This window comes from Nannobrachium achirus (genome assembly GCF_963921795.1).
Source record: "Nannobrachium achirus genome assembly, chromosome: 19".
NCBI classification, from domain to species: Eukaryota; Metazoa; Chordata; class Actinopteri; order Myctophiformes; family Myctophidae; genus Nannobrachium; species Nannobrachium achirus.
Genome location: NC_137826.1, coordinates 19,995,246 through 20,011,060, shown reverse-complemented (window position 1 = coordinate 20,011,060; position 15,815 = coordinate 19,995,246). Strand labels below are relative to the sequence as shown.

At 42.6% G+C, this 15,815-nt stretch overlaps 1 protein-coding gene across 1 annotated transcript in view; it reads right to left on the bottom strand.

The window, feature by feature from the left end:
- The window catches only part of cadm2a (cell adhesion molecule 2a), a gene marked incomplete at both ends in the record, with an annotated part of 501,190 nt that overhangs the window by 104,876 nt on the left and 380,499 nt on the right, over positions 1–15,815 (bottom strand). Inside the window, one exon of the mRNA XM_080748396.1 lies at positions 3,143–3,292. Coding sequence (XP_080604522.1) covers positions 3,143–3,292 — 150 coding nt within the window. The remainder of the gene's footprint in view (positions 1–3,142; positions 3,293–15,815) is intronic.

Here is a 15,815-nt window from a genome sequence, read left to right as displayed (position 1 = left end):
CACACATATATGAAATATGGGACAGCGGCTGGGAAGCCGTCGAGACATTAGCTTTCTCAAGTGTGACACACCAGGGATTTGGAAAAGAAAAGATTTAAGGCTTAGATTAAATTTCATACTATTCATCGTTGAGCGAGAAGGAAGCTGCTTATGCGCGGGCAGAAAAGCCTATTTGGTCTCACTTAATGATATCCTTAAGACTCGTCCTACCCTGAAAAATATTCTTATTAGGTTGTATCTCTTGGGAGTGTCCCATTTGACGAGCGCAGCCCGCCTAGCGCGGGCGACGCTTCGGAAGGCAGCGCGTCACATCCTGTGAGCGCCGGCCGTGCGGCTGCGGGTTATCTGTCACCATCCAACACTACACCAGGTGATTTCGCTAATTAGTTCCTCCCTCGCTGCTTGAAGGCATCCTAATTAGTGAAATCAGCTGGTGTAGTACACTGCACCCTGAAGAAGGTGCGAGCCGACACGCGTTGGGATATTTTTAATGATTCAAGCCCAGTGACTCTTGCAACTTTTTTTTAAAATGTAAACTATTCCGAGTTTGATATGCCTTAGGCCAGTCCTTTGTCCCAGGGGTCCTTGAGAGGGTTCCAGGGGGGCCCCCAGAAGTTTTTTTTTTTTTTTTACACAGTCACCACCAGGTATATATTTCAGGTCGGTAACCACTGCCGCTTTTTTCATTGATTTTACCTTATTTTGAAGACCCACTACATGTCCACGTTGTGTACATTCACGCTGTTTCTCACGTTTGTTACCGCGATGGTCTGCCACTTAGATACGGCCCGGTGGGAAAAAAGTGTTTCCCTGGAGATAAATTCCCGAGATGAAGCCATTTTAGTGCTGAGGATTTCATAGAAGCTAATGGAGGTTTCACTTCCTGATGATGTCATCTCCCAAAGTATCATGGGAAACTGAGTTCCTGTATAACTCCGGGGTACAGGAGACGGCGATGTAATATAAAACAATGAAAAGACCAATTGAGGGACATACTCTTCAATGGCAGGGAACCGTGGCTTTTTGAATTAAAGAGTATGTCCCTCAGTGATGGCATGAAAATCAGTTTAACCACTTTAAAACATTTGGCAACATTTCCAAAAATCTTTAGAAAATGCACATAAATATATATATGTTTAACAACACAAAACTTGTATGGGGGTCCCTGGCAAAAAAGAATTTCAAATGGGGGTCCGGAATGAAATGTATATTCATTTGGGGGTCCTTGACATAAAAACATTGGAGAACCACTGGCCTTAAGCCACGGACCCCCATTTCATACAATGTTTTATCTCTGGGTGTTAATTTATCAAATATAATTTAAGCCCCGGACCTCATACATTCTACGTTGAGAACCAGTGTCATGGTCCCACTGAATTAAAGGCATTTTGCATTCTTTCAATCCATAAAAGGATTGGCAACTCATAAGACTCAATGAGGTTGATGGGTTCGGATTCAAAAGAAATACGTATTTTAATGCTGCTGTTATGCATGAATTAAATGAAGAAGCATTTAAACTGATTTACTCAGTTCGGGATGTTCCCTTTTCTGGCTGTCTGGAGTGACTATTAATGGACATTTTATGGGGGTTGTAGCTGGTCCTCTCTCCTTGAAGAGAAGTCCATTCCATGAGCACTGGTGGTTTGAGGGACACCAGCAATGCTTTCTCATCTAGTCCAAAACAAACACCTACACCAACTCATCTGGTGCAGTGTCCAAAGCAAACACCTACACCAACTCATCTGGTGCAGTGTCCAAAACAAACACCTACAACAACTCATCTGGTGTAGTGTCCAAAACAAACACCAACACCAACTCATCTGGTGCAGTGTCCAAAACAAACACCTACACCAACTCATCTGGTGTAGAGTCCAAAACAAACACCTACACCATCTCATCTGGTGTAGTGTCCAAAACAAACACCTACACCAACTCATCTGGTGTAGTGTCCAAAACAAACACCAACACCAACTCATCTGGTGCAGTGTCCAAAACAAACACCTACAACAACTCATCTGGTGCAGTGTCCAACACAAACACCTACAGTACACCAACTCATCTGGTGTAGTGTCCACACACCTACACCAACTCAGCCCTCTGTAATTGTATTGTATTGTATTGTATTGTATTGTATTGTAGCCTATTTATTACTGATGAATTGAGTACAGTGGACCACAATGGAAACACCACTGTTTTTTGTTTCGTTTTTTGTGTTATCCTTTTGGCATAACCTTTGACTGTACTACCTGTACTGTTAATAAAGTATTCAATCAATCAATCAATCATTCAATCAATTTAATACGCTTTAATATCGAGGCTTAATCTCCCTTGCGTCAAGAAACGTGCGCGAGCCGAGACTTCAAATAAAAATTGTATCCAAGTGAAATGAAACTGTTCTTTATTTGTCTGGCTACACAGCCTGGAATCCAATCAGTGGTTATTGAAAGTGGGGACGATGGACAAAGATGGTATATCATAACAAGACTTCCATTTAGGGATGGGACGATATGAAAATGTCATATCACGATTATTGTGACAAAAGAAATCGTGATTTATGATATTATCGCGATAAAAATCCATTATCCTGGGGCGGAACATTTGCCAAAAAAAGCAGATCTACAAGCTCACAACGCGTCGCAATCGCAACGCGACGCGTTGTGAGCTTGTAGATCGGCAATTTTTTGGCAAAGACATTTGATAGAGAGTGAAAGAAAGACTGTATCATGTAAGTATATTATAAGTACCTTTTACCAATTATAGAAGGTTTAAGTGGTACTGGATATGCAGCTTGCAAAAGGTGAATTGATCCCAGTGCATGACGGAGGACGATATCACGATAAATTAAATCTCCACGATACGATTATCGTGAGTGTTTTTTTATCACGATAAACGATAATATCGCTCATCGTCCCGTCCCTACTTCCATCTAGGATCCAACTCCTCTAACAGATGTACATGTACATGAATCAAGAGAATCACAAAAACCAGTGAATGAATTACAAGCGGTGTGTGTGTGTGTGTATGTGTGTGTGTGTGTGTGTGTGTGTGTGTGTGTGTGTGTGTGTGTGTGTGTATGACCGCTTGCATTATTGCACTCATAATACCTCTGCTTGTTCATTCTCTACCCTGCCTTGTGACTCACCTTTCTTGTCCCCAAAGAAGAGTGTCTGCTGTGCCGGGTTCGACCACTGGAGGGAGGTGTTGTCGTTGTACTCCACACGGCAGGTCATGTTGGCCGTCCCTCCCTCTGTCACAGTCACATTCTGGACCAGGGGATACTGGCCGCTTAGGCCTGCATGGCACAGAGAGAGAGAGAGAGAGAGAGAGAGAGAGAGAGAGAGAGAGAGAGAGAGAATAGTGCATGTTAGTAGAAGCAGACAATAAGAGAGGGGTGCAGTGAGAGAGAGAGAGAGAGAGAGAGAGAGAGAAAGCCAAATAATTGATGGAGAGAACCAGAATACGAAGAGTGTGATTGATTGATAAAATTGCTTCCTTCCGCCAATTAACAACAGCATGTGCCATAATTTTCAGGTCAATTTAAAAAAGATGCCTGACTCGTATTGTATTATTATTTATTTTTTCACGATTGCATGCTTCCGTTAATGGCACAACAACACTGCACACAGCTCTGAAAGGAAATTAAGGAAAGCAAGAACAACTGCCACCCCCACCCACCCACCCACCCAAACGTGAGCTCACCGCTATTATATCGCGGCGGAGGAACGGTCCAGCTCCACAGAGGAGAGAGGTGTGTTTTGCGTCTTTTGCGTTATAAGGCTAAACAGCCTAATTACCGGGCTCCGGTTTAGCTGGGGATGGACAGCCACCGCTGTGTGCTAAATTGGCCCCTAACACGGAACACATGGGAGCCGTTTAGCCCGAGGACTAACCCTTGGACCCTCTGCTACGCGGGGATGCCCAATTAAAAAACACTCTCCACGGACATGTGTGTGCACGTGCGCGCTGGATGCCCGCATCCCTGTAACTCACACACAAGCAGACATGAAAGGAGCATTATTTTGTGTTGGGCTGTGTTTCTATAAATATGGGAGATTGTTTGGGTATCAGGGAGGAGAGGAGGGGAGGGAAGGGGAGGGGAAGGGAGGGGATGTGGGGTTTTACACTGATTGGCGCGGCGCTCCGCAACTCCATGTTCGTTTAATTGGAGCTAATTTAATTGTGTGGGTCAGGGGTGCACCTTTTATAAATTAATGTGGGCTTAAAAGTGTTTCAACTGGTCAGCCAAATCTGTTCTTCTTGAGGTCATTCTTTATTCCCCAAAAAATGACGAAAGCTTGACCTTTGGGATGCACGAATAAGTCGGTGTGTTCAAAAACGTAGTCGCTGCACTTTGGCTTTGTAGGGCAGTGTTGTTTCGTTCCAAAACCATCAACCATTCGGCCGGGGACCCCCTAGAAACCTAACAAGGACCCCTGGGGGTCCATGAACCACTGGGTTATGGTGTCCGTAGCAATAAGTGTCACCGGCTCCCCCAGCGAAGCTGGTGAACAGGGAAGTATGACCCAGACTCAAGAGAATCTGTACTCAAGTCTACAGTATGTAGTAGTAGAGCTACCTATCAGCACCATGGAGAGTTCACTGCAACAACCATGCAACCGCCACTATGGGGCTGTTAAAGGAGCTATAGTCAACTTTTTTTTGTAGGGCCGACACTTTGTTTACATTCTTGTCTATGTTAGACTAGGATGTAAACAAAGTGTCGGCCCTACAATGGCCAAAATGATTATTTTATCATTATTTTACGCTTTGTGTGGTAATTTTTGAACAGAAACACATATATGAAGCTTATTTTTTCATAAAATATTTTTGAAACATTATTTTTATTTTAGCATCCGTCTTTCCAAAAAAAGTTGACTATAGCTCCTTTAAGTCTGACATCATTTTGTAGGCAGAGGAGAACTTTTGGCCCCCAAAAAAGCGAATCTTTTTACTATTTTTACTATTTACTCAATTTTCTTCTCTTTGTTGTTGAAAGGAAAGTGGTAGAATTATACTTTAGTCGTTATTTTTGTCTCGGATCTGTTGAAATAGCGAGGGACAGATATTGACAATAAATCTGCTTGGAGGTCTGACTACAAAATGATGTCACGGCTTAAAAGCCCCATAATGACCTTCAGAGACCAATAGAGCAGGGGTCTTCAACGTTTTCAGGCCAAGGACCCCTTAGTCGAGAGAGAGATGAAGCAGGGACCCCCACAACCTGTTCATAGGTTACATATAGTTTCATCGTTTGACAGCACAATCATCAGTGTATTTTGGATTCATGTCAATTTGTGTTTTCAGATATTTAACCACTTGAACTGTCAACACTTATTAAACTTGACCTTTTACTCTGTACTTAGTCTGCTCTTTTTCCCCTCTACACCAAAGCTCTTTGCCAAAGATAGCCGATCTACAAGCTCACAACGCCTCGCGCTTGTAGATCTGCTATTTTTGGCTAAAGTTCTCCGAATATGGACGCTAGGGTTCAAGTGGTTAATATAAAAACATGTTTCTATCACACAAAGATTTGGAGGACCCCCTGTAGTAACTATGGGGACCCCCTAGTTATTACACTATGTTGAAGAGTCAGACCCCTGCAATAGAAGAATGTGACTGACTGACTGACTGACTGACTGACTGACTGACTGACTGACTGACTGACTGACTGACTGACTGACTGAATGAATGAATGAATGAGTGAATGAATGAATGAATGAATGAATGACTCCTCACGGTCCAACCCTGGGCCCTGGCCCACAGGTTGAGAATGGCTGTTGTAGCATTATTATATTCTCAATGCCACCTTATACTCAGCACCATGGACAGTGCTACTCAAAGAAGGCACTTTGTGTGGAAATGTGTGCACTGTGCATGTCTCTAAATGGACCACCTGCATACTTTATGAAAGTTACCAACATAAATAAATATAGTTTTATACGATGATGGACTCCTGAAGCCTGGAGATAAACCATTAGTCCATGGGTTCAGTATCCTGGACAGCTTTTTACGACTTTTTATCGGCTAGCTGCTGTTTCCTAGTACGGTTCACTCTCTTAGACTGCTGGTTCTCAAATTACCATGACTTTTCTTTTTAATATGGATGTTTTATATTAGCATTAAAACCTTACTGCTTTGCCAATTATTGTTTCTAGGCATGTGCCGTGTGTGTGTGTGCTGTACTGTATGTGTGTTGCAACTGTGTGTTTTGACGATTGCACGTGCGCGTGCATATGCACTGTCGCAGTTGTGCACACATCTACACTTGTGTGCACATTGTAGTATGCGTGGTGTCAGTTTGCATGCACAAGTGTGTGTGTGTGTGTGTATGTGTGTGTGTGTGTGTGTGTGTGTGTGTGTGTGTGTGTGTGTGTGTGTGTGTGTGTGTGTGTGTGTGTGTGTGTGTGTGTGTGTGTGTGTGTGTGTGTGTGTGTGTGTGTGTGCGTGCGCGCGCGAGTGTGTGGGGTGGGCCGGGGGCACCAGTAAATAATAATAACTATAAATCTATCCTGTCCCCGTCCCTGGAGAGGATGGCTTTTAGAGAGACTGAGCAAGAACGGAGGAGGTTTGTGGGGGGTTGGAGGGGGAGAGGGGGATTATTCATTACAACGCTCCCTTCCCTTCCTAAAAACTAACCCTCCCATCCCCCCAAGACAGGATCATAAAAGAAACAAACACGTAAAAGTAAAGAGAGAAAGGGAACATTTAGAAAATAAATGCTGTGTTGCTGAGCCACCCCCCCCCTCCAAACAAACTTCCGTCTGCATTTGTATTCCGCGCGCGGGGCGCGTTCCGACCGAGAGGCGTACACACACACGGCCGACACATTACCCAGCGCCGCTTTCCCTTTGAAATCATCAGCCAGCCAATTTCACCTTACGCCATTAGCGGCTAATGAACACACTTGCAAGATAAGCACAATCTGAGAATAGCGTTCACCCCGAGGCTCCGAAACACAGAGAGGAGGAGGAGGAGGAGAGGACGAAAGAGGAGGAGAGAGCAATGGTGGAAGAAGTACTCACAAAGTATCAATACCACAATGTAGAAATACTCTGTTAGAGCAGTGGTTCTCAACCTTTTCAGGCCGCGACCCCCAAAATAATCATATTTTAACTGGGGACCCCCCCCCCCCCACCCTGAAGAGTTGAGGCATTATATTTTGTATAACACAGTTCTATTGTGGAAATAGCAGATCTACATGCTCACAACGCCTCGCAACGTGAGCATGTAGATCGTCTATTTTCACAATTTCTACCTCTAATATATGACAATTTGGCCAATGTTTAATTTGTCATTTTAAGTATTAAAAAGCCCTTAAATTGTCTCTTTGGAAATGTGCAGATACCCACTATATCTATACGCTTAAACATTATGTTGGTTTGTTTACTGTTGAGAGAGAAAACATTGTTGCACATTAAGTTAATTATCTGGGGACCCCCCCCAAAATAATTTGGGGACCCACAGGTTGAGAACCACTGAGTTAGGGCACGTTCACACCACCCAAATATTCTATAAGAGTGGATTCCACCAATGCATTTCAATGGGAATGGCATGGATTTATGGTCTATGCTTGAAGCACTGTTTTTGCCCTCTGTCCAATCGGGTGAGTCGAAGGCGGACCGTGTGTCATTGCTACGTATGAACAAGCATCTCTAAAAGAGAATACCAGCACTCACGGAACTGTCATTTAAAGGTGATACACCATGAAATTTCACTTTTCCTATTTTAAAACCTTTTTTGGGGGTCCCACTAGCACCTTCTATCCTCACAAAGTCCCATTTCTGACCGTTGTGTCTTTCTCTGGTTTTGGGAAGGTGGAGGTTAAAAGCATCCCACGGGTTCTCAAAACAGGCTGTCTAAAAAAAAAAAAAGGGGGGGGGGGGGGGGGGCGCAGTTCAGGCCAAAGGTGGTACTGCAGCTGAAAATGCTCTGAGAGCCATTCAAAAATGAGAGAGGCTCTCTATTCAGGAGTGGTAATTTAGCCTCAAACCTTTTGAAAAACGTTTTTGGTACATAAACAATATGACATAAATACTTTTTAAATGCATGGTGTATCACCTTTAAGGTACTTTTATTAAAGTGTGTAAGTTGGCATGGCACGCCACAGAGCAAACATACAGCAAACGTTTCGGCGTCAAGCCTTCATCAACGCTGATGAAGGCTTGACGCCGAAACGTTCGGTGCACCCGGTAAAAATGCTCAGAAGTGAAGAGATTTGGAGTCGTGCTTGCTTCCTTGATGTAAAGATGTCATTCATTGCTACGTATGTCATTGGTTATTGGGAGAATCTGCCGGCTGAGCACAAAAAGAGCCGGCAGACATATTTTGGTGTGACAGGTACAATTATGGTATTCACATTCTTCTTTGAGTAAAAGTACAAAAGTATTGTCATCAAAGTATATAATATAAGGTACCTAAAGTGAAAGTACGCAGAATGTCCCATTTCAAAGGTTTTCGAAAATATTTGGAAAATAGCCAATCTACAAGATCACGTGCGAGCCGCAATGCGACGTGTTGTGAGCTTGTCGATCGACACATTTTTAAATATCAGAACTACACAGTACATGTTTTTGTAATATTATTATCAAAATCTACTACTAGTAAATATTAACTCAAGTTTTCAAATGATTTAGTGGAGTAAAAAGCATAACATTTGTCTGAAGTAAAAGTACTGACAATTGGAAGTATTACTACTAACCCCTCAAAATTGTACTCAAGTACAGTACTTGAGTACACATACTTAGTTACTTTACACCACTGCGAAACGAGAGGAGAGGAGAGGAGAGGAGAGGTGGCGAGAAGTAAGTCAAGGACCACGGGTCATTTACAGTGTTGATTAAGGGGCTCCTGAGGTTAATCACGCGTATATGAAGAGAGAGAGAGAGAGAGAGAGAGAGAGAGAGAGAGAGAGAGAGAGAGAGAGAGAGAGAGAGAGACAGACAGACAGACAGAGAGACAGAGACAGAGAGACAGAGAGACAGAGACAGAGAGACAGAGAGACAGAGACAGACAGAGAGACAGAGACAGAGACAGAGACAGAGACAGAGACAGAGACAGAGAGACAGAGACAGAGAGACAGAGACAGAGACAGAGATACAGAGTCAGGGGTGTGTGTGGAGGAGAGGAGGAGGTAAAATTGGATGTGGGCTGTAGGGTGTGGTGCAGAGGCCAGGAGAAATGTTTTATTCATGAAAAAGGTTTTTTCCCCCCCATGAGGCAAGATTTGCCAAGCGTTTACTTTCTCGCTCACCCACACACACACACACACACACACACACACACACACACACACACACACACACACACACACACACAGTACAAACTCTATTTTTCAGGCCACGACCCCCAAAATAATCATATTTTAACTGGGAGTTGAGAAATTACATTTTGTATAACGTGGTTCTAATGTGAAAATAGCCGATGTCCTTGTTGCGAGGCGTTGTGAGCACATCGGCTATTTTCACAATTTCTGCCTCCTAATATTTGACAATTTGGCCAATGTTTCATTTGTCATTTTAGATCTATTAAAGTCCTTACATTGTCACTTTAGAAATGTGCAGATACCCTCTATACACTTAAACTTTGTGTTGGTTTGTTTACTGTTGAGTGAGAAAACAATGTTGCACATTAAGCTAATCATCTGGGGACCCCCCCCCCCCCCCAATAATCTGTCAGTGTGTCCGGATATGCCCTTATGTGGAGCGAATGAACAATGCGCCGACGCAAACCAGCATGATATGCCATATGGACTGGACGTCTCTGACATCAGTGCACGTCGGCGTTGTTAGGCAACGATTTCTGTTGTGTCAGACCACAGCTTGATCAGAGAGAGAGGGGGGGGGTTCAAAGGTTAATAAGATTGATTCTAACCGATGATGTTCACAAGGGATAATAGCGATAATCTGATTTTAATTAATTTGATTATCTACATCAGGGGTTTTCAAAGTGGGCGAGATTTTCAAAGCCGCGAGATAATTTTGATAATATTTGGAATTTATTTGAAAAGATATTTAGTCATTTTAAACTTGAAGTACAAAGTTATTTTCAATCAGTTCTAACCAAAATGGCAATTATCTCAACGTTATCCTCACAACATAATCACAAAAATATTGTTACAGTCGGGCAGAAACCTCATATCTCCAAGTTTCAAATGTGTACATCTTTTGGTAAAGCAAAGCCCTGCTTCATCATACAAGACTGTCGCACAAAACTATCTAAACGATCTGCTATTTTTGGCTAAAGTTCTCAGAATATGGACGCTAGGGTTCAAGTGGTTAATATAAAAAAGGAGAAAAAAAATTCTATCACACAAAGATTTGAAGGACCCCCTGTAGTAACTCTGAGGACCACCTAGGGGTCCCGGACCCCCTGTTGAAGACCCCTGCTATACATTGTAGGAGAATGGAGATATATATCTCCGTGTGTGTTAAGAAAGGTCATTTTTAATCCTCAGCGTTGAGAGTGAGTGCACGCCGCGAGCACACGGATGTAACCAAATGGACCCTTACTGGTCCTTTCGATTACATTTGTGCACTCTCTCTCGGCGTGAAATTAACACGGAGGATTGTACTGTGCACATTTCTGTAGAGGGTTTGAAGTTCAGTGACCCGTATTAGTGAACTAAAATAGCTGGAATGTGGACAATTGTTCGGATATGAGAGCTGCAGACGGAATGCCTGAGAGCCACCAGCAAGACATTCATTGTGGGCTCGCCTGTAAGGCGAGCACACTTTAGATATTGTCATTATTTATTTATCTATCAGGCAGGCAGGCAATCAGTAGACAGGAACTTCGGTTCCTTTCTACTCCTACATACTTAGTGAGAAAATGAAAATAAAAACATCAATGTGTTCAGTTTACAGTGGCGAAGTGTGCTATTATTTTCTATAGCAATCGGCCAAATGGTGGCGCTGTAGGAAGCCTTCGAAAGTGCGAACTTTGAACAGGTATAGCTCATGCTGTGTTTGAGGTCCAGCCATGAAACCTGTATACACGTATGCGTCTCCTCATGCCGAACAACTTTTACGCTCTGACTTTTGACCTCTGACCTTTAGATCCCCCAGAATTTGGAATTATATGAAAAACAGTAAAAATCTATCTCCTCCTGGGATTTTTGCGATACGCGCATGAAACTTTTTTCACATGAACTTTGGACCAATACGGTCAAACTGTCTGGTCGGATTTATTTTAAAGTGAAATATAATTGTTTAATAATTCAATCAATATTGCGGTTTTATGCAAATTATTCTTCGGCCTCTAAATCATACAAGCAAAGTTACACGTTCATGGCATTTGGCAAAGATGTGGAGGGTTAGTCAAAGTATCACTGAAACCAATTTTATTCCAATCGGCCAAAGGGGGGGCGCTATACGAAGCGTTTGAAAATTCAAACTTCAAGCGGGCATAAGTCATGACTCGTTTCGTTTGAAGACATGCAACTTGTTACACGCGTGCTTTGACTCGAGCGGAAGACATCTGTGTCGTTGTTAAGTAAGCTCCGCCCTTCGATTTTCCGCCATTTTGAGCAGTTTGTAAAACGCGTAAACCCGCTTTTATTCTGCTCCACGTGCACAAAACTTTTTTTACGGGAACTTTGGACCGATATCTAAAGATCTGTCAGATCGGATTTCTTTAAAATTGAAACATGCTTTTTTAAATAAATTCAATGAATATTGCAGTTTTATGCAAATTATTCTTCTGCCTCTAAATCATACATGCAAAGTAACATGTTCATGGCATTTGGCAAAGATGTAGAGTGTTAGTCCAAATATCACTAAAACCAATCTTACCCCAATTGGCCAAAGGGGGGCGCTATATCATTTTGAGCAGTTTGTGAAACGCTTAAACCCGTTAGGATTTTTTTTTTGCAATTTGCATGAAACATTCTACACACAATCTAAGGACCTTTATCTAAGATGCCTATGAAGTGCACACACACACACACACACACACAAAAAAAAATAATGAATATAGCTGCAAGCAGCGATAAAGTGGCCAAAGCCAAAAACACCTCAAATCATGAACACAGCCTGCAATGTGCGTGAAATCTTGCAAACACATTCCTAATAGGTCAAGGAACAGATACCACCCTTCTTACATTGGCCTGTTATAGCGCCACCAGCGGGTCAACTTTTGCACAACACATTTTTGGAACAAAATGGACCAATCTTTGACGTCAGTAACGTCAAAGAGAGCACTGCCTGCGATCTTGACATTTTGTACTTTTATAGCCATTGTTTTCTGGCTTGAAGCGAGCCCACAATTGTTTCGAAGGAACAATATTTTTCTAGTTCCTGTTTAATACTCTCTACTTTACAGACATCACGTTTGTTAAGCTACACTTGGCTTTATAATTTGAAAATCTCCCCGGCAACAACATTCAATATTCAACTTTATTATGCCCGGGGGGGAAACGGCTGTCGCAGGCAGGTGCACACGAACTGTAAGGCATACAGAAATAGAGACAAAAGGCAGAATACACACAAAAAGGAAGCCAAAAAAGAAAACTGTAACATGTGTGTAAGGGATTTAGACGTTCCACCTGTCCTGTCCTCTCCTCTCCTCTCCTCTCCTCTCCTCTCCTCTCCTCTCCTCTCCCTCTCCCTCTCCAGTAAAATCCTTTGTTTGGACAAACATTTTTGGATCTCTGTGTGTATGTACTGTACAGTATGTCCATACGTCCATATGAGGCGCTTAATGAAATGAACTCATAAAAGGCACTGCTTGTGCTCACCCTTTGTGTGATTTTTAAACACTTTCAACCTGGCTTGCCTATTTTTATCATGTCATATACATACATACATATCATCTTGGGGTTCCTTCACATGAAAGAATGTTAGCACCACTGAGGTTTGGTGTCGAGGTCAAAAAGAGCAGACCAAGTACAGAGTGAAAGGTCAAGTTTACAAAATATCGACGATTTAAGTGGTTAAATGTTTAAAAATACAAATTAACATGAATCCAACATAGAGTGATGCTGTTGTCAAAACAAGTCTATGAATCTATCTATGAAATTGATGAAAATCTGCCTCACACATTTATACAACATGTAGAGGGGGTCCCTGCCAGTGGTGAAAGTGAGCCGGAACGGCCGGAACCCCCGTTCCGTTAAAACATTTGGGGCCGGAACGGAGTTCCGTTAAGACGAGGAGAAGCCAGCTGTCAAAATCCCATGTTAAACCTGCCACAAACACACGTCCAGGAAGAAAACAATAGCCTATACCAAAGTCAGATTAACATACAGTAGGCAACACAAGTGTTACTAGTTATATTTTCTGATAAAGGGCTTCTAAATTATTCCCGTGGGTTTGTGTAGGTCAGTGTGATCCAGTCTGTTTGCGTTACAGTGTTTGTTTGACACGGAGCGCACGGAGCTAATAGAGGTGGGACGTTCGCGAACGAATCAAGTCTTTTGAACGGCTCTTTGAAATGAACGATATGATTCGGTTCACAGTAGGGAGCCGTTCCTTTCTAATGAACAGTGGCCGTCTTTTGAACGGCTCTTTGAAAGGAACGGATCCCAGAGATCCGGCTCACTTCAAAGAGCCATACATCCCATCTCTAGGAGGACTCGTTGTGCCTGTCTGTGCCTGCATGGATGCGGCCTTAAGCTAGATGCAGAATAGACCAAAATGATTCTATTCTGCATGTGTAGTGGAGTAGAATTAAAAGTATTGGAAATACTCCAGTAAAGTAGGCTAGGATATACTTAAAACCTGTACTTAAATACACTACTTTAGTAAATGTACTTAGTTACTTTAGATAACTGGTTATAATAATATTAATAATAATATGGGTAATAATATAATAAATATAATAATAATATATATATGCTTACCCTTCTGTATGGAACAATGAACAATATGAAGAGGCTTATTATAGATATTTCATTTAGGATTTCAATCATGTTTCATGTTACAGTAAGTGTGTTGCCTAATTCAGGTGTAGGACCTGTAGTGTTTTACTGTTCCAAAATGCATTTTTCTATGCATTTCAGGGGTTTTGGGGGGTTAGAGCCTCCCAATTTTTTCCGGCCGCGCAGCTTCGCCGCGCGGCCAATTTATGACAGTTCCGGCAAGAATTTCAAACCACTTTCACCCCTGGTCCCTGCTCACATTTATACAACATGTAGAGGGGGTCCCTGCTCACACATTTATACAACATGTAGAGGGGGTCCCTGCTCACACATTTATACAACATGTAGAGGGGGTCCCTGCTTCATCTCTCTCTCAGTTTTTGGCCTGAAAACATTGAAGACCCCTGCTCTATGCAGTACAGTTTGCACAGTGTTGCACATGAAAAAATGTTAGCACCACTGACATAGAAACATAGGTTTAAAAAAAAAAAAAAAAAAAAAAAACCTTAGAAGGATTTGAAATATTCAAAGACTTTCACAAATGTACTAGATCTTTCAAAAATAGCAAATCTACAAGCTCGCAGCTGTGAGCTTGTATACAGTATCTGCTATTTTTCAATAGTTAAAAGGATCCCTGGCTAATATGACAAATATGCCCTAATACATTATAATTGTCCTCTATAACTACAATGTAAAATTAAAAACACCTTAAATATTTTATTTCTTCTAGAAATGGCTAATCTTTCACTCAATAGGGGAAATACCTGTCGCAAGTTGATGATGTCATAAATGTCATGTGTGATCTATTTATGCCATGTATGTGCAAAAAAAACACAAACACACAAACACACAAACACATTTGAACTATCGATGTGATGCTCATATTAACCATAGGAAGCAAGTATTACGTTTGTTTTTATTTTCACATGCAGGCCATAAATTCCATAGGGATAGATCACACATGACATTTATGACATTGTCAACTCGCAGTGAATCCTTGTTCCAGAATTTGGTGCGACACCCCTGAACAGTGGGCTGTTCCTTCTGCCTGGCAGGACCTCAGTGAGACGCTGCTCCTGGGGGAGAGGAGGCACATGTCCTCATCTGGTTCCCATGTCTAAAATTAGAGCCTGTTCCCCTCCTCTCCTCCTTACTTTCTCCTCCTTTTCAGCCCCCCCCCCCCCCCCCCCACCCCCCACCTTCCCTGCTACATCCTTTGTAGACTGGTGCTTGTCCTCACTGGAGAATGTATTCTCTCTCCTTCTCACTCCCTCATTTCATCCCTGGGGGGCATAACTCCCCCCCCCCCCCCCCCCCCCTCTATCTCTCATTTTATCAGTGTTCTGCAGTCTTTCAACATCATAGGTCTTGACCCCCCCCCTCCCCCCATACGCACGCGCGCGCGCACACACACACACACACACACACACACACACACACACACACACACACACACACACACACACGCACACACGCACGCACACACACACACACACACACAATCTCTCTCTCTCTCTCTCTCTCTCTCTCTCTCTCTCTCTCTCTCTCTCTCTCTCTCTCTCTCTCTCTCTCTCTCTCTCTCTCTCTCTCTCTCTCTCTCCTCCTCTTCTATCTTTGTGTTTGGTGGAGCGCGAGGTCGCTTTAATTGACCCGTGTTTTTGACTGACGCACAGAGGCTAAGCCAGGTCAACAACTTCTTCCATCTGCATGGCATTACGGATTAATTATATTATTATTAATGAAATGATTATGTCTGGCTGTGTGATGGTGTGGCTCTCGACCAGCATAATAATAATAACACCCTCCACCGTGAACTCATTCACTAATTCTCTGTTTATTATCGTTGTTATTATTGTTGTTGTTTATTGCGTCGGCTTTCACTCGTTGTCATTATTTATTTATACCACCCATGCACGCACGCGCGCGCACACACACACACACACACACACACACACACACA